Below are 20746 nucleotides of genomic sequence, written 5' to 3' on the forward strand. Positions count from 1 at the left end.
CTTAAATTGGACCTTCTGCGACAGTGCCAAGGAGGCCCACATTTGACATTGAACTACATCTTTCCAAGACCTACCCACATACCAAATTACAGTCCATGAATGTGTCAACCACAAAGATGAAAAAAAAAAAGACACACACCTGCACACAGACGTTTTTCGTGGTGTGGTACATGTATCGTCCTCTGACCCAACTTCCAGCTATATTAAGATAGAGACTCCCGTCCAATCGCATCAGGCCTGGACCACATACTAGTAGTAAGTATGTCCTCAGAGGTCAATGACCTCTTATCATTCATTCTGCTAAAGATGGAGGTCACTGACCTCTTCTTGGTCATTCTGCATTCTATGAAAACTTTATCCATTTCTCCATATTCTCTTTGTGAATTTTCTTTGTATTTACCTTTGCAAATCACTCCAATTGGCCCTTTCACTTTTAAATATGTGTAAAGAAATAAATAAACTCATTTTTTACAAAATGATTAAGTGATATGTTCTGACAGCTTGCTGTGTCATAATGGGTATCAAAATTAAAATCTGAAGGCTGAAAAAGAACATTTTTTCTTACATTTTCTTGAAAATTCTTATATAATAATTATAATAATTGTTGTTTATTGATTGATCAGCGGTAAGTACAATCGCTAGCACGTGGCAGCGCAACTAAAAAAAGTAGCTCTGAATTGCATGCTAGTGTTTAAAAACAGAGAGACAAATATTGCACAGTTACGAGTAACAAATAGACAACTTAAACAAGTGAGTATTTCACAGTTAATAATAAACATATAGGCAACTAAAAAAGAGCGCCGTAAAATGAACTTACTAAAACAATATTCACAATATCAACCTTATTGATGAGCATCACTAGAAAATATTTTGTATAAGAATTCACATACACATTTTGTGGTAGGTTTTTTTGATTTTTGAACAGTTTCTCTAGAGACTACTTAGTATGTAAATTACAGTACCTTATTAGTACAACACTAAAATGTTCCAAATTTTAAGTTGCAGTTCAAGTGTAACTTTATTTAACTTTTCATTTACTAGTACGATACGATACAATACGACTTTATTGGTTTATCGCAGTTTACAGAGCCTGAATTAAAAACCACCAATTTACATGAAGAATTTTTATCTAGTTTTCAACATTGCAGACATATATGTTTACAGGCTTCCAACTTTTAAAATTTGCATAATTAATTAAAAGGTGTATGGTAGAACATGAAGAATTACATACGTTGTCCGATTTTAAATTCAGTATGAAAACTAGCAGCCGTACTAATTTAGCAATCTTGTCAGGTAAGGAATTGTGGAATGACGTGTATCTTTGTGTATTCACTTTTTGTATGTCCAGTTTATGTCCATTTCTTGTACTTTTTACGCACACACACAACCCCTAACCTGTTCTACTCCAATAGTTGGTACACAGTCACTATAAATAGATAATACTCAGTCTCCAGAACAGTAAACAAACAAGAGATGTGTATACAACCCCTGAAAACAGTACTGCAATTGTTTCGGGAACATTCTGGACTAAAAGTAGGTGTGCCAAAGTGCCCTACATAAGGGGGGCTTTGTCAGCAGTGCCCTGGTCAGGTTACAGATCATATGGTGGCATCGCCAGTGAAAGTTTTCTGCGTACTGACAGTTTGTTTTTAGGCCACAGCAAGTAAATTCTATGGATGACATCAGCACGCGCATTAATTTCGCCTGATTTTGGAAAAAAAAAAGCAAGAAATTTCGTTGCCTGCTGACAGTGGTCAACATGCCGAAAATGGGCAAAGATGTCTGTTGCCATGCTGGAAGGTGGATGGCAGATAACTATGATTGAAGAGAGGAGACAAGAAAAGGCTCTGAATTAATGTTTTGTTTCTTACTTTGATGCAGTGATACGTGATGCTGGCTGTGTATATGTGATGTTCCCACGAGTGAATAAAAAGACTCAAAATTTGAAAACGTAGGAACCTTGTTTTAACTTTTATTCGGCCCACCTTGGTTTTTTTGCCCGCTCGCATTACATTTAGAGTCTGCGGGTGATGTCATCCATAAAATTTACTTGCTGTGGCCTTATCAGAGGCTTTGCAAAGTAGGGAGAGACAACATGCAAGGATCTGACAGGGATGTACCAAGAATAACCTAAGGGAAAGAAAACAAGCACTCGGGTTACTTGAACTGGGAGGGGTAAGGGCACATCAATGGTTCAGCCTGGTGTCTCTGCTGCTTATTTTTTTATAGTAGGGTCTGCATGGGGGGATCCTCGCAATTCTTAATGGTAAATCTAGGAGGAGGGCCTATAATGCCTAACTGTAAAATCAGGGAGGCCGGCAATGCTATAACTGTAAATTAAGTTGTAAATGTCAAATTGTGAAAAAAAAAATACAATGTACTATTGGATATATGTAACTTAGTATATACAAAATAATGTACATGTACATATTACCTTTTCACAAGTTCAATGAATAATAAGCATTAGACATTAATACCTGATGAGATAAATAGCTAAATATTAACAAATATGAGGAAGTTGAAATATGTTTTGACAGTGCGTCACCAGAACATACTGCACCTGTGTGAAACCTGGATTTTTCATGATTTTCATTGGATCTTTGGTCAACGTTACATCAGAATTTTTGCCTATTGCAGATGATCTTTTCCGACACAACATTTGAAAACTATAGATGGAAATGTTAAATATGTTCTGCAAAAATATTTGTTTCTGCCAAAGTGCTATATATTCACAATACAATACGGGTTTCTCACAGGTGCAGTACATTCTGTTATTAGTGTTAAATTAAATGTGCTATTTTTGACAAATATCCTGTATGCAGACATCAAGACCAGTACAGGTTATATAGTGGGTTAGTACAAGTATTTGAGAAGGCAAATATTGCTCTCAATCGCTCGGCCCCATGTAAACATCCTGGTAAAGTCCAGTCGAAGGTCTGCCAAAATCAATATTGTTATATTTTTTTTACCCCGACACCTGGACATTTTGACCTCTTGAACTTGTTTGAACTGTGTAAACTTTTTAATTTCATTATAGATTTATGGTTATATTACTTTTATGAAGTATCTTATGAATTTTTTTAAGTACAAATTACCTGTGGCAAAAGTGGTGATTATTAAAATAATCATCACTTTTGCCACTTGTGCGAATATTTGATGTAGCTTTGACTAAAATCAAAATTTTAAGATTTCAAAGTTTTAAAATTAATATGAGCAAACACATGGTTCATACTATTGGTCTTATGATGCCCAAATAATTTTCACTGTGAAGGAAATTTAAAGTACAGTCCTAAAAATAGTAAATATTAATAACTTGTTTACTCCCAAATCCAGATGATATTACATGTAGTAACTACAGAATAAATTTGAAGTATTTAATACTATAATTAAATAGATAGCTTAAGCCATATCTCTATCTTAAAATTGTATCTATAAACTTTCAACTATTCAATATATGCTTATAAATATTATGTGACCTCCTGCTAGTACCATTGAATCTATGACAATATGTACATATCAATAAAATACGTACATCAAATAATGTTTAGACTTTGGAACAAATCTTAGAGTAATGGTATAAGTTGATTCAACTATTGCCTTGTACGTAGGTCGATTTTGTTGTACCCATGTATCTGTCTGAGTACTAGTATGTTTACATGTAGCTTATAAAAAAAAATTTAGACCTTACGAAAGTTGCTGTACTTTTGTTGTGTCAAAATAATTATTAAGTTCTTTATATCAATAAGTGACTGACGAAATATTTCAAACTCCAGTGCAGAAACAATGTAGAAAGTTCACGATTTGGGCAAAATTTCAGCCCGCCGAGTTTGCAAAAACCACGCTTCTCAAACACTCGCACGAGTGTTCCGTCTGCTATGTCAACAAGAACAGAACAAGACTCCCCACGCCCCCCTCCCCACCACTCGCCGTACTTCCTCCGGTATTTCGACCCGTCTTTTCACCAAAACCAAGTCAGCAAACCTCTGGGAAACGAACCCCTGCCCTTTAGACAAGCATCACCTACCTCAGGACTTGTGCATGTCGCTTGAAAGTGACGCTGGAGGCTGAAAACGGGTGAAAACGAGAAGAAAACACCTCAGACTGTCGTCCGAACCAGCGCCATCTTGGTTGTTGACTCTGGAAACATCCGGGCACTTCGCTGAGAGGAAGTCGAGAAAAAGTTTCGGACAACAGGTGCACCGAGGCTATGTTAGGAGTTTAGCAGGATGCCACTGTATGAGTTTAAAAATGCTATAAAAGACAGATACCGCAAAATTGTGCTCAGAATAAAACCTAATGATACTGCCATGGAAAATTGTTGCTTGGTTTCCTTGAGTCTGCTAGATATAACGGTACAGTTGTGTGTAAAATCTGATAGATGTGTAACGTTAACTGTTACCCTCCCTAATACCCTCCCGGCTACAGTACATTGAAGGTTTTAGTGTTAACTTTATTCATATCAAATACAAATTAAAGACACTCGACTGAACCTGACTACGTTTAAAACTATATATTCTTTATAAACTATTTTTTTTTACAATGATCAGTTTTACATGTTGCCTTTGCATCTGGGACTGCAACCTTAAGCTGTAAGTTATTCGTTATAGAACTTGTACATACTCGTCTCTGTCAGTTATATTTTCTTTCTTTTTATGGTGAAGCTAGAAGTAGCAACCGCTAGAGTTGTCCACCACTGTGTCATGTACTATTTCATGTTCAGCAATAAAAATATTTTGAATGATTGAAGACCTTTATTGTACACACATACCCACTGGGTTAAGTAGAGGTCACAGTAAAAGGATGGTATACAGATGGCATTACATATACACATCGTCAAGTAACTACAATTAAGTAAATTAAGTTATTTCCGGTTTCTTCTCGTTTCTTAGTAATAGTAAGAAGGTAGAAACGGGTATGTTTAAAAAATATAGAAGGTTTGTCTAAGCTCATATATAAATTTATCTGTACAGCATATTCATACTGAGAATACATTTACATGTAGCTAGATATAGATTTCTGGAATAATATTGTTGAATAAATTACATATCAAAATAATATCTAAACATGGCAAATTCCACACTATCATAGTAAGAGAAGAGACCAATAATTCAGAATGATAGACTCATAGAGAGGTTGAATTGTATTACGCAACAATCGGACAGTGAAGCAACATCCAATCAACGTTCTAGAACGCATCTTTGCGAGCCTTGACAACAGTTCCAACAAACGTTGAGAGCAGGCGCACGGAATTTTGTTCCGTCCGTTATCCACGTTTTTATCGAGCGAACTGAATTTTTCCCGCGCAAAATATGGGAAAATCTGGACGTAAGAAGAAGTTCGGGGCACGGTGGGCAAAGAGCGCGAACCAGAGGGCGAGAAAAGGGCGGGAACGCGCGCCACCTACCGACTTGCCCGGTCAAGCAGAGGGAGTAGAGGAGCCAGGTGAGCAACACTGATGAAGTTTACGTTCGAAATATGCTTTAAACACTTGATTCCTTATGTATAGACATGCATTCAATCAAATGCTGTACTGTAACTAATGGATGCCAACTTACAGCGCCTAAAATACCAGTTGCTTCCTACATACAGTACTTCATCTGACCCAGACATATTTGAAACGAAACTCTCTCGAAATCTCCTATCCCTTTTACCGTATAGCCTCCACCAGGCCTTTCTGTGGGAATACGGATCGTAGAATTCGGCAAAAAAGATAGCAAAATTGGCCAAGGGAGTCCGGCCGCGGGGAGGTAGTTTCTTTCCCTCCCTTCTTTCACTGCGCGGCCTGTCAAACCTACAAGGCGGCCAAACTCCCCTGGAAAATATTCTCCTTTATATAGCCAGCGTAGTTAGTCTGGTAGAGACTATTTAGCGTATACGTAAGATGAAAAATACATGTAGTTGAGACACCGAGAATAGAGTTAAATACAGTCAAATATAATCAAATTCAGAGCATCGACAACATTGCAGTTACGTGGTTCTTGATTATTCCAGAAACAAATAAAAACATTTTCACAGTTTTGAAATGATTATGAAATTCTCGATGTTTCCTTCTACAGTTCCAGGTCTGGAAGACCAGACTGGCAGCCAACCTACAGACTCACAAGCAGCTGCAGGCAGACCTGTCTCCGATCAGGTAAGTGGTAGTATTTTTGCTTTGTTGTTTAAGGATTAACTTAACTGTGACAAAAACACTTCATTGCTATCTCAGTTTGGCGGACATCATTGAGGGACTGACTTCTTTGTGGAGGCAGTGGCTAATGAATAGTAATAACTTTTATTGTACATTCATATACATGCCCTATCGGGCTAAGTACAGGTAAACAGATGGAATAAAAGATATGTGCATGTTTGTAGTACAAACAGCTCTAAAACTACACTAATACAGAGGTTCGGCTTGTTCTCGTTTTTTTGTGATGTTAAAGATATAATTTGAAATGGGTTTGTTTGATACAGGATGATTAAAGCGCATAACAAAGATACATTTGTCAATATTAGTCAGGGATTGAAAGTAAGGAAACGTTCGTCTAACATATCTGGCAACTTCTTTGCTCCAAAGGTGTTTGGTTAACGTTGTGCCTTCCTGTTTCGATGCTGAGTTTATGACAGCTGATTCGTAGTTTGGTGATGGCGGTTCTTTCGTTCGGGATTTTAACTTTAAGATAAATGATATAAGTGGGTTAACTTTGTGACTCCTAGATGGTAAAAGCTAAGGGAGGTTGTGGTAACTGTTTCAAAAAGCCTGTTTCTTTCAGGCTCATATATGAGAATCATTACAAAAGGAATGTACAAAGTTTTCATTTTCCATGCATTCATTCTACAATACTTGCACAATCTCTGAACGGTGGCTTTTTATAACGCCCATTTTCTATCTCTAGATTCTTCTGTTACAAACTTGACCGTTTTTCAAAATTATTATGGTATAGATATGAATAACTTGCATGTACACTTGTGCATATGACAGTCGCATACACACATATTTCCTATCTACCCTAGAGTTATTGGAATTCTATGGGCAAGAATAACCATTATCATCAAATATTTCTTTGACATGATGAAGCCTTTTTTCGTACAACAGTTGACTTGTGTTATTAGTGCTTTGTTATGAATGGTCTTTTGTTAACTCCTTTGGTAGCCTTTCCCTTTCGTTTTTGAATTCCATGCTATTAGTGATACTCTGTAGAGGTGATACATGACTTTTGTACATGTAGTTATAGTCAGTTCACAGCAGCCTACACAATACCAATGGGATACACCTTTTCCCATAAAATACACAATACAGCTCTTGTTACACTTACATGAGATGCGACACACATTGACGACTTTATATTGTGGCTTATAGCTAACTATATTATTCGAAAGACCCAAACACACATATCCAATCTGACTTTATAATAGCGATATGGAAAACTTTCTTGCACAACGCTTGGCACCTACTGATATATGACAAACGTGATTTAGACTTATCTACCTTTAACGACATTATGTATTATGGGATGACAATGTGCTTTTACCATATCATTGTTTGAGTTTCTATATCGTTTATACATTTTAGACATCAGATATTGTCCTATGTCATGTACAATACAGGGTTGTGTGTGATATGTAACCAAACTTTCACAGAACGTGACGTGTGACGTCACAAACAGACGTCCAGGTGACCTGAATGACCTGGCGTCTCACGATGGAGACACAGGAAGCGGATCTCACAAAACCTCTACTGGAGCGAGCGAGAAGTCTCCTCCCAAGCCCACATCACCAGAAGAGCGGGAGGCTAGTCCTCAGACCACGCCACCGCTCGTTGTACCGCCCGCGGCTGGTCCAAGCTCCGTCCCGCAAGAGGGCGACGACAGCAGGATCGTCTTGAGGCTACGTCGCAAGTCGTCTTCAACTGACGAAGGAGGTGACCGCGACTGCCCGGTAGGGTTCGAGAGGAGCGACGAGTACGAAGTCATCACTGACACGGAGAGCTCGTCCGAATCTCGCAGGTCGAAGTACAGAGAGGATGTAAAAAGGCGCCGTTGGGCGCAGTGGAGCGCAAACCGCAAGAGATCGGCGCTGTACACCGATAGTGAGGAGTCAGAGAGCGCTACGGACGTAGCGACACAAAGAGCGGACTCACCAGCACCTGCCCAACAGCAACCTCGCAGGTCGAAGAACAGAGAGAAGAGCTCGTCCGAATCTCGTAGGTCGAAGTACAAAGAGGATGTAACAAGGCGCCGTCGGGCGCAGTGGAGTGAAAACCGCAAGAGATCGGTGCTGTACACCGACAGTGAGGAGTCAGAGAGCGCTACGGACGTAGCGGCACCAAGAGCGGACACGCCTCCACGTGCACCCACCCAACAGCAACATCACGGGTCAAAGAACAGAGAGAAGAGCTCGTCCGAGTCTCGCAGGTCGAAGTACAAAGATGATGTAAAAAGGCGGCGTCGGGCGCAGTGGAGTGAAAACCGCAAGAGATCGGTGCTGTACACCGATAGTGAGGAGTCAGAGAGCGCTACGGACGTAGCGACACCACCCGCCCAACAGCAACATCACGGGTCGAAGCACAGAGAGGATCTAAAAGGGCGCCGCACGGCAAAACGGAGCCAAAGCGCCGAGCGATCAAAGCTGTACACCGATAGTGAGGAGTCAGAGAGTGCCACGGAAGCAGCGACACCAAGAGCTGACTCTCCGGCACCCGCCCAACAGCAAGATCGTAGGTCGAAGTACAGAGAGGATCAAAAAAGGCGCCGTCAGGCGCACTGGAGCGCAAACCGCCAGAGATCGGCGCTGTACACCGATGATAGTGAGGAGTCAGAGAGCGCTACGGACGTAGCGACACCAAGACCGGACACGCCACCACCCGCTCATCAGCAACAGCGCGAGAAGAGGAAGACATACAAGGGAGCAAACTCCCCTCAGACTGCCGAAGAAGCTCGCAGACGTAAGGCTAGGGGGAAGACGCCGGTAGACCCAGAAACACCTTGGCGCAACAAGTGGTACTGGAAGACCTCGGACGAGGATGACGAGTCCCACAGTGAGGGTTCCTGGAGTAACAGTGGCTACGAGACGCCGGTCAACAAGTGGGACCGACCGACTCGATCACTACGGTACAACGGTGGCGGGACGTGGAGTACCACCGCGTACGGCAAAACAGCCACGGAGCTCATCAGGTCCCCGCCGCCAAGCCCACCCACGCCTCCCGTACCGCGGTTCTTGACGCGCCCGCAGTCAGAACCGAGTCCGCCTCCCCCAGACAGCCCGAGATCTCCCCGCCATCCAGACTATCCGATCCGCCACGGTATCGGGAATTCGACCCAGCCGATGTCTTTCTACAGGGCGCCCAGCCCTGTGTTAGGCTTCGCGGGACCCGAGGGAGGAGAGCTGCCGTCTACGTCCAGCTACCCAGACTGCCAGATCGGCAAGTTCGAAGGCTTTTCAGAAGAGAAGTCAGACGAAGAACAGACGCCAAAGAGAGTCAAAAGCGTCATCAAGAAGGCCAGGAAGAAGAGGAAGCCGAAAAAGAGGTTAAAGAAGGGAGAAAAAGCTCCGGAGTATATCTTCAAGAAGTCAATATTCGTTGGGCATGGGCATGGCATTCGGTGGTTGGCGAACGCCACGTATACAAAGCTATGCTCTTGCTCGACAGTTCGGAAACCCGAAGACGACCAACCGACGCGCGTGTATGCTCCATGGACGCCGCCACACACAAGCTCCAGGCCGCTAGACTCCGGAGAGCCAAATGAGGAAGTGACAGGGGCTGCTACTCTTCCCGCAACCAACCTCGCCAGTCCTGGCCACGATGGTGAAGGGGACGACAGGAAAGAGCAAACAGCAAGCACGACATCGCAGTCTCCATGCGACTTGGACGGATCCGACCATCCTACAGAAGGATCACCAGTGCAACCTAGTTTGTTGCCCTCTACTGATGTGAATAATGCTGTATCGCCAGCATGGATTGAAGCCCCTGCAATTGTCGTTTATTACGGCCCTCTGCCACAAGCCATTGACGAGTTTGACTTTGAGTCCGGCCAAGGGGACGACAGAAAAGAGCATGCAACTACGACACCGCCTCCATGCGACTCAGATAAAGAAGACCGTCCTAGCGAAGAATCCCTAGTGTACCACACTCCTGTACCCACTGCTGCTGTGAGTAACGCCGTATCACCAGCAATGGGTGAGGCTTCTGCAAATTCCGTTATCGGTCCTCTGCCTCAAGCTGTCGACGAGTGTGAGTCCGGCCAAAGGGACGACAGAAAAGAGCATACAGCTACGACACCGTCTCCATGCGACTCAGACAAAGAAGATCGCCCTAACGAAGAATCCCCAGTGAACCACACTTCGTTGTCTTCTGCTGCTTCCCTTAACAACACGTCACCAGCACGTGCTGAAGCGTCTTCAAACGTCGATACAAATGGTCTTATATCACAAGCTATCGACGCCTGTGAGTCCGGCCAAGGGGACAGAAAGGAGCATACAGCTACGGCACCAACTCCATGCGAATCCCAAGTGAACCACACTTCTCGTCCTTCTGCTGCAGCCCCTAACACCGCGTCGCCAGCACGGAATGAAGCCTCTACAAACGCACGGGTGACAAACGTCGATACAGATGGTCCTCTGCCGCAAGATGTCGAGTCCGGCCAAGGGGACGTCAGAAAAGAGCATGAGGCCACCACGGCGTCTCCGTGCGACGCAGTCAAAGTCGATCGTCCTGACGAAGGCGGCTTGCCAGTGTCCACTTCTTTACCATCCGCTGCTGCCACTAACAACACCTCGCCAGCACGGAATGAATCCTCTACAAACGTCGATACAGATGGTTCACAAGCTGTCGACGCGTATGAGTCAAGCCAAGAGGACGACAGAAAAGACCATACAGCCACGACACCGCCTCCGTGCTACTCAGATAAAGTCGAGCGTCCTAACGAAGGCTTGCCGGTGTCCACTTCTCTACCATCTGCTGCTGTCCCTACCAACACGTCGCCAGCACGGAATGAAGCCTCTACAACCACCATTACAGATGGTCCACAAGCGTGTGATTCCGACCAAGGGGACGTCAGAAAAGAGGATACAGCCACTACACCGCCGCCATGCGATAGTCCTAACGACGAATCATCAGTACGCCACACTCCGGATTCGTTTTCTCCTGCTACTGTGAATAACGCCACGTCGCCAGCACGGATTGAAACGTCTGAATACGTCGTTAAAGATGGTTCTCTGCCGCAAGATGGTGAGGCGTGTGACTCCGGCATAGACAGCGACGGAAATGACCATACACCAACACCAACACCATCTCCACGCGACTCAGACAAAGCCGATCGTCCCGACGACAGGAAAGAGCATACAGCTAGGACACCGCCTCCATGCGATTCAGATAAAGAAGATCGTCCCAACGAAGCATCATCTCCAGTGCACCACACTCAGTCTTTACCATATTCTGCTATCCGGCCTGACACCACGACGCCAGCACGTGCTGAAGCCCCTGCAACAGTCGTTGCATACGGTCCCCTGCCGCAAGCCACCGACACGTGCGAGTCACAGGCAGCCTGGGAAACAAGCGGCAAGACACCGTCAGCTCCGCATACACCGGTGCTGGACCCCTGGTCGGAGACCTCCTCTAGTAGCGAGCCGACAGACGCCCTCGGGCTCTGGTACAAGAAGTATCTCACTCAGAACGAGCCTCCACCAAACCCGGTGGTAATTCCGACAGCCACCACCGAGTTTCTATCAGATGTTAGCAACCATAACTCTGATAGGAGTAGCGAAACCAGCCAGCCATTCTCGAGTCAAATCCCACTACCATTTAAATGGTCGGCATCCCCAAAAAGCGACAGTTCTTCTGATGGAAGCGCCACGTCTGGAAGCGACAGTGCAAGCCATGACAGCCAGATGTGTAAGAAGAAACGCAAGCATGATGAGAGTGAAGAATCGTCTGACTGGTCTTTATATCCCAACCCTCCAAGCAGTGATGAGGACAGGAGTAGCAGCACGGGGCCAAGCTTTGGCAGTTCCTCCTCTCCCAAACGAGGACACAATAGAAGACGTCACGACAACACATCGGGGCGCAGTCAGGTCACGGCGTCGGCCTACGTTACTTTAGATGATGACAGCAACACAAGAGCGTCCCATATATCTGAAGGAAGTCGCCACCACAGCGGTACCGGTAGTGAGACAAGTGGTTACAGAGGCGAGACCAGCAGGGGTTTGAAGAGGAAGACGGACGGCAGCTTGCCGACTTCAAAGAGATTTAAGAGGGATGGCAGCAAGAATGTCAGCGGTAGGAGTAGGTCTGACGATAGCAGTAGCAGCCACAGCGATGTGAGGAAACAGCAGGGTAGAGGAAAGAGCAGGGGCGGTAGCAACGTTAACAAGGACAGCAGAAACCAGAGCCATAGCAGCAACAGCAACCACAGCCATAACAGCAACAGCCGAATCAGCAGCAACCACAGCAACACAAATGACAGCACCAACAACTCCACGTCAGCCTTTGGCTGAATCACACACATCATCTCGGGGGGCTTCCAGCGTCAGCTTCGATAGTCACAGCAGCAGTAACGGCAAATTGGACTTCAACTGCCGTTATTTCTCTTGTGACTTGAGAAGAAAATACGAGAAACACAACCATATCAGTGAACACAGCGGTGCAAATTCAAGAATTAGGATTCTTTGTAACACAGGATAGTACTGATATCCCTATGGATATATGGTGTACACCGGTGCTAGGTGGGCTATAGGACAACCGTTGAACAATGTGGAACACAACACATCCTTATTGAAGACACAACCAATCCGTCAGAAAAGTCAAGAACTGTTCCTTGTATCTCAAACCTGTTGATGGCGAAATCGGCCTGACAGGAAGGATCCGTACCAAGCGACACAACATGGTGATTGTTATTGAAGCCTCGTCCGTTCTCAGAAAATACTGTTCCTTGTATCTCAAAATCGTGCCAAGCTGTCTGTCTCAAGATGTAGTGAAGGAAGCAAAGGAGGAGAAAGATGTTGAAGAGCAAAAATTTTCAACGAAAGGCAGTGCTGCTATCCCGATGTATATATTTGATGTTCGACGGTCCTAGTGGGCTCCATGACAACCGTGGGACAATGTAACAAAGTGAGTTCTCATTGAAGACTCGATTTTTCACAAAAAAAGAAAAGAAAAGAAAAAAAGAAGGTATGTGTCTGGCATCTCAAATCACCTGTTGATGCAAATTAGACTTGACAGGAATGATGCATGATATGGTGGACTGCAGGAGAACAAAAATATTCAACACAACGCATCAAAATTTTATGGAAGAGTTAACGAAAACGTTCAATACTGTTTCTGTTGTCTTGAATTACCTGTTGATGGCGAAACGTACGGCCTGACAGGAATTATTCGTCCCAAACTGTCTGTTTCAAGTTGTGGTGAAGGAAGCAAAGGAGGAGAGAGATGTGGATGAGTAAGGAATTCAAATATTTACCCTCTTGGGAGGATCAAAGAGTGACGACATATCACAAGAGGAAATTGTTAAGAAGAAGCAGTGACATCTAATCGGACGCAAAGGAGGAGAGAGATGTTGAGTAAGGATTTTAGCCTCTTGGGAGGATCAAAGATTGACGATATCGTCACAAGAGGAAATTTCTAAGAAGAAGCAGTGACATCTAATCGGACTAAGTGTGGATGTATATGTAAAATATGCACCTCAAAAACTTATTCTGCAAGACAAGACGTGGAACAGAGTTCGACATGTGCCTGGTTAATCTAAAATCGAGCTAGCAAATAAAGATGGACCAAGGACCCAAAACGAGGACTCTGGACCAGGGACAAAATGCAGCTGCCGTTGCAACAAGTGCTGGTGTCCAACTGAGGGGAGACCCAATCCTGTGGTAAGAGATTTACAATATTTTCTAGTTGCAATGAAGTAGGAGGAGGTGACCTGTATAGCAAAAGCAGGTTGATTGTATCACAGTGTTTGAATTTATGTAAGCGCTTAATTACAAAACTGGTTGCAAAAATTATGTTTTGCCATTCTTAAGATGTTATAACACCCTGTATAGGTACGATTTGGGGGTTTCTCGTGCAACGCATCACACCGCAGCGAAACGCAACGAATGCGGAAGTAACTATGCCCCTGCAGGGCAAAAAATGTGGGGGTCTATGATCTAATTAAGACATGTCAGCAGGACAAGGGTTAAGCAGATTTTTTCAGATAAAGATATCTGATTTTATCTTTTACACTACATGCGTGTCTAACATGCCTTCTATTAAAAGGTTAATGATTAACCAACTCGTTATGTTAATATAAAGCACTACGGGAGTCCAAAGGGGATATACCAGAGGTCACAGAACAATTAGCAACTGGCGACTGTCAGTGACAATCTACCTGGAGAAGACGGTCATCGTAACATGGCGGCCACAGGTAAGGTCTTAACAATGGCTATTCAGTCTCTTGTAAATGAAAAGATGTCATATTGACTTATGATATTTGTGCAAAATGCGAAGGGCAAAGGGTGACACTTAAACATGTTATGTCCAATGGAAGTTCTTATGTCCAATGGAAATTCTTCAAAATAGCTCACAACATTGTTGCAATCAACAGTCAAACTAGCAGTTTTTTTTTGCAGTCCACACAGGGGCGTACCCGAGGGAGTCATTCACTTAAATACTGGCCTATAAACACACGCACAGACACCTACAGATTTTCTTTTTTCCCTCGCACTATTCCACAGTGGCCTTGCCTTCCGTCCCTCCATAACCATAACAGCACCCATCGCGGGGTTATTTGGGGGTACTTAAGATGAAGATAAAGATAAAGGGAGGGCGCAGAATGTAATGAACAGTGGACATACAAGTGTACATGTATCTCTTAACGTTGCTAGTCTCGCCATTTAACGTTGCATTGTTCCCATCCTCATGTTTCTGTTTTATGTTATATATTTACATCATTGAAACAAGGACAAGGCAGATTACATTTAGGACGAATCGAAGATGAGAAACACTTTGTAACAGAATGTAAACTACATAACAGAGAGTAGATCTATATGTAAAACTGACCAATGCGTTGCTATTGTTCTACAGTGTACAGGCACACGCAGGGTGAGTTCAAAGTCAGCGAGCAAATGAAGGCGGACTTCGACCGTGACGGCTTCATAATAGTTCGGTGAGACCATGTTCTAGCACTTGAAGTAATGTTTCATAGCATACGATGCACATCTAGATACCTTAAACATCTGTAATCTACCTTTTGTGGTGTAATCTACCTTTATTCTTTGTGTTTGAAGTTCGGGATTTAAACGGCTCTATATGTGTAGTAGTGTAGAACACATACATGTATATTCCGGTACAAGATTTCACGGTAAGATGTCATCGCGAAAATTAAACCACTGCGAACATTTCTCGACATACAGTGCACTTTTACGAGACGCATTTCTTACAAAGATCTGTACCCTCAGAGTAGAATGAACTGGGCAAAAGAGAGAACTGCGAGTGCAAATCTCCGGTATAACCACCTTTCGGCGTAACACACGAGCTTCGCAGGCACGCGGCGCGGCGGCAGCTGGCTACATTATACCGATCGACTTGTTACACCTAACCCTTGAACATCTAACTCTAGACATTGTTTAAAATCTATCTAATGATAATGCCCCTACTGTACTTGGTGACAGCAAGTTCCACTCTGCGATAGTTCTAGAATGAATTCTTGAACACCTCAATTCTTGGTTGATAACTCTGGTACCTGAAGGCATGGCTATTTCTTCATCTCCCACACACAGCAACCTGTTAGACGAAGAAGAGGTGGAAAAGTTGAGCAAGACGATCGACCACGGCGGCCTGCTGGAGCAGGCGTTCCATCAGGATGACGGGGGAGGTCTGAAAACGACCATGATACAGTGGAAACATCCGGGGTCTGACGTGTCCGGCATCATTGCGCGCAGCAAGAAACTGGCGGGAACTTTTGAAAAGGTACACAAAATTTATCATGAGAAACTTTAAACTGACCTCCAACTTAAAGTATTGTTGAAATTTTTGACTCGGTCTTTCTCAGCTTTCTGCCCGAAATTACGTAGTTTTGTTCCCGTGTGACGTCAGCAACGGGTCAAAGTTCATCGGAAGCCGATGTCGCCCTCCCCGTCACGAAAAGAAGGTTGTACCTTGATGTAAATGGTCCCCTTTACTCTTCTGTGTCCGATTCAAACTTGTAAACAGAATGCGCTGTGAACATGGCATTTTATCTGTCTGATGTACACATTAGTATCTGTGAGGATGTCAAATACTGGTAAATTATTGGTATCACCAATGTTTAAGAAGACTTTTAAAGGTTTTCAATAACCTTTGTTTGACAGCTGCTTGGTGGAGAGGTGTATCATTACAGCGGTAAAATTAACATGAAGGAGGCTCATTCTGGGGGACAGCATCTATGGCACCAGGACTACGGGTGAGCAAAACTTCCATCCCTTTAACCGAAAGAAAATTTATAATATAATTTCTATTTATTTATTTCATCATAAGACGGATGGTTTGCCCCTTAAACTTATAAAAGTTGATTTCCAAAGAGGAGGGGGCAGCATATACACGACAAGACATGTTACATTCGGCCAGAAAACAAAAGTAGAAAACATTCGGAAGAAACAAATAAAATCTGATATGTCAAAACAAAATCATTGTCCATAACTCAATGAACCTCTTAATAATGAATATTGAATTTCAAAGTTTTTCCTGGTGAGCTGTAGCTGCCAAGATCTTTACAATTTGTGAAGCAAAAAAAGGAAGAAGAATAGTGTTACATCAAAAACTATTCAGTGTATCTTCGTTGCTTGTTGTGTCGTCTACCAAAGGTACTGGTACAACAACGGTCTTCTGTATCCCGACATGGCGACTGTTTACATAGCCGTGGACAAGGCTGACAAAACCAACGGTTGTCTGCAGGTACAGACGGAAAGTCCTTAATTCATGGGCACAAATCAAATCCTAATCCTTCATCTTTCAACCAGCAAGCAAGCATGCGCACTGTCTTGAATAATGGTAAAAGGATATAACTGTAATTCAATAACAGCATAAAGTTTACGTTGATATCTAGATTAAAAGAGATTAATAGATTTTCCAGATGTTGTCTTTTGCTTACGATGAAATTTTACGTAAATGGATATAGGCATGCTTAACCGCTAGAGAAAATCATGTTGAGAATGGTTATCAAAGCCAGCAAACGCTAGCAAGAAAAGTCCTGGTTTGCTAGTGCCAAGAATAAGCATATTGTCTCCGACCTTTTTAGAAATATTTTTTTTAAGATCTGAAAAATGAATACTTTTTTCTCACATCCTAAGGTTGACATTGTCAGCTACTAAGGCTCAATTGGACACTTGTATATGTAGCCCCATTCCCAATAAGGTAAAATTGTGTCTCTTGATTTGAGTTGATTTGCTTCGATCCGGATCGAGCCGACTTCGAGCTGGATCGAAGCCGGGTCAAAGCGAATCAATTCGGCTCGATCCGGACAATTTTATCATAGTGGGAAAGGGGCCTATGATTATGATAGAGATAAACATGTATGACAGTGAAGAAATGACACCTGCTGTTCCCATGGTTCCCCAGGTGCTCCGAGGGTCTCACCTGGCCGGGCGGGTGGAACACAAGCGGGTTGCCGGGGAGACAGGCGCGGATGACGAGAGAGTCGAACAACTAAAAAAGGTAAACACCAGTTTAATCTTCGTACAGAAGAGCCACAAGTAATTACTTGTATTTACTTACTTTCTGTAGATGACGATTAATCAATTTGAACCAATCATCTAACAACTAACATATTTCGCACCACAATCATCCCACCGTTTCTGTTGGATGTTTTGACGAATTTGCATCAGAAGTTTGTACGTTTCAAACGTTTTCTTTTTTGACACAGCATTGGAAATTACAGACGGGATATCATCCTTATATACGCCACCTTTTGAAAAAAAAACCCGATACGTTACATCTGAGGAAGTGTTATGCACATGTTCTAGATTTCGCGAGGATGCAGTTCGTTCAGCCGACGTGTTAGTCATCCCTCAGTAAGACAGCTAGAGCCACATGCATGCTGGCAAGGTTCTTTGCACACAACCGGAAGATAATGAATGAAAGAATGAATGAATGAAGAATTTATTGTAACGTAATACACACTGGGTTAATCACAGGTCACAACAGAATAATAGAATACAGACAACGTTGCGTATATACACTGTTAAGTAACTTCAACTAAAAGAAGAGAATTCGACTTCTTCTCGCTTCTTAGTAAAGGTAAGAACAGATATGATAATTATCATAAGAACCTGTGTGTTGTTTTACCAGGTACTGGAGCACGTGTACGTAGAGTTGGACCCGGGTGATGCTGTGTTGTTCCACTGTAACGTCCTGCACCGCAGCGACCAGAACAGGTCTGACCGCCGGCGGAGGGCGTACCTTATCTCCTATAACAGGGCATCGAACAACCCCGTGTATGAACACTACAACGCCTCGTATGTGCCGCTGGAGATGGTGAGTACCATTCTGTCTGGCCTGACACACATAAATATGCAAATTCATTTCATTCATTCTTTTTAGTATACTTGAAATTGTATTACGTTAAATTATTGTTAGTCATTTTGTAAATATGATTTTATTTTTTATCTCTAAGTTCCCTAAGACTGAACCTTTTGTTATTGCTTTTTATTGATCATTTGATGTTGATAATTTATATTTGGTGTTCCCCCAGGGCACATTGACAAACGTCAGTAGGCAATATGTTTCCCCTGGTAAACAAACAAACAAATCGCTTTGCAGCAACAAACAAGATGCTTATTCTTATGTAATATAGCAATGTACAACTTGATAATAATCCTTTTCTGTAATGAAATCTCTCTTAAGAAACAACAAGATGTGTGCAAAAAACAGGAAAAGATTGGACGTCAGATTTTTGACATTTGTGATTGACATGTGTTCATCAGGTAGATGACGCCGAGATCAAGAGGTGCGAGAACCACTCCGACTTCTCGGGGAAGGACTTCGTCGACCCCGCCGATAACAAAAACATCTCCGGCACGAGAGTCGGAAAGCACTGAGAAAATCCAAGCTGCAAAAAAAATTGTGATGCCTTTGCCACTATGCTTCCCAGTGATGCAATCCGTTGGTACAAAAGATTGGAATTTCTGCCAGCTGACAGCTGTGTTTCAAGCTTTTAACACACTTGTCAAGTGCACTTATACAATTCCTGAATGACGCATATTTAAAATGGAGTAGGTTAATTCAACTTACTGTAAGAAGTAACAAGAAAATCTGCTGTACTAGAGTCGGGGAGCATTATTGACAGAGGAAATCAAATAAAAAGAAGCGAAGGACAGTGGGACATGAAATTTTATTTAAAAAATGTTAAAAATTGAACTCATTATTGATGGTGAGTACAATAAACGCAATGTGATGTCTCACTTTCAATGGCTTCTGAGTTTTTATTGTGACCGTCTCTTATACATTTTTTACCCCTCGCAAATAATGTCTACTTTGTAACTGTTTTTAAAAACCCACGTAAAGGTTAGGCCATGTTGATTTGATTATATGAATGACATCCGGCCGTTTCCAAAAAAAAAGTTTTGAACCATTCTGTAAATTGTACAAAACAGTTGCAAAATTGAAGTTGAAAAAACATTGGAAAACAACACCAATGCCGTAGAACGCAAAAATTAAACGAAAAAGATCGACGAAAATGTAAAGAAATGAATTTGAAGACTAGATTATTCGCCAAACCATGGTCTGTGTCATTTGTTCATAATGAAAGCAACTTTTTTTTTGCCAAACTTTTTTTATTCACACGCTCGCATCAGTTTCGGGGTTCCAAGATGATGTCATCCATATAATCAAATTAACATGGCCTTATGGTTCCGGGTCGGAGTTTAATTCTGACCAGAGTCTAAGTAAGTGCGCAGTAAATCGCCGGAAACGTGACTTTGTATGGTATGTTTTGGCCGCGATATCCCTGAAATCGTAATATCTGTGTACATATCTTTGTATTTTCTGAAAAGCCTGTTAGTTGTAGCCTTTATAGGTGGCGTAATGTTGGTGGTCCAGCTAAGACTTCCTGGTATTCGTCCGCGCGGATGGTTATGTGGCCTTTTCGCCTGACCGCCGGGATGGTACGTTCTATATGCGTTCTGGGTGTGTTCGGGCCATCGAAGATAGCGATAAACTTATCGCATCGATTTTAATTAAATTCAAATTTTGGAAACATTAGGTTCTGAGCTTCTTCGAGTACTAAGCCGTTACCCTGGAAAAATTCGATTTTTCCATGCAGCCATGGTTAAAAATGACGAAAAAAATGACCCCTTTTTTCAAAATGTACTTTGATGTGCCTCATTTACCCCTAAATAAATTGGGCGCAGAAAATATCAATCAAGTGTATTGATAAGCGGCACGGCACCCCTTTCCACCAAAAGAGTGAAAAATTCCGACCCGCGTTTAGTACAGAAATGACAGCCCGTCGGGCTGAGGGTGTCAAATTGCTCGAAATACGGAGGGAAACTCCGGTCCGAGACCTTATGTTGTTGGACAGGCTAAGGCTCGGGCTGGAACACCTGAATGACGTATGTTGTTGGACGGGGTCAAAGGTGAGGGAAACTTGTAGTAAAACCGGTACACTCAAATTGCGATCAAGTCATAGGTAAGTTTGTAATTTATATTTAGGAAGACGTACATGTAAATATGGGTTCGTTCATATACGCCGTACGATCGTAGAACGATCGCTGGTATTTTTATCAAGTCCCCGGGTTACGTATAGCTTAATATTACGCCCCGAAC

General features: G+C 42.8%; 1 protein-coding gene across 1 annotated transcript; it reads left to right on the forward strand.

Moving 5' to 3' along the window:
* Positions 1-5231: 5231 nt before the first annotated feature.
* Positions 5232-19022, forward strand: LOC109482309 (serine/arginine repetitive matrix protein 2-like). Its single transcript, XM_019784992.1, has 9 exons — positions 5232-5442; positions 6057-6133; positions 7621-12455; positions 15727-15916; positions 16297-16388; positions 16789-16879; positions 17543-17638; positions 18272-18457; positions 18907-19022. The coding sequence occupies exons 1-9, from the start codon at positions 5310-5312 to the stop codon at positions 19018-19020; spliced, it is 5814 nt and encodes a 1937-aa protein (XP_019640551.1). The 5' UTR covers positions 5232-5309; the 3' UTR covers positions 19021-19022.
* Positions 19023-20746: the final 1724 nt, after the last annotated feature.

Source organism: Branchiostoma belcheri, unplaced genomic scaffold (genome assembly GCF_001625305.1).
Source record: "Branchiostoma belcheri isolate BF01 breed outbred unplaced genomic scaffold, Haploidv18h27 scaffold6, whole genome shotgun sequence".
Classification (NCBI taxonomy): Eukaryota; Metazoa; Chordata; class Leptocardii; order Amphioxiformes; family Branchiostomatidae; genus Branchiostoma; species Branchiostoma belcheri.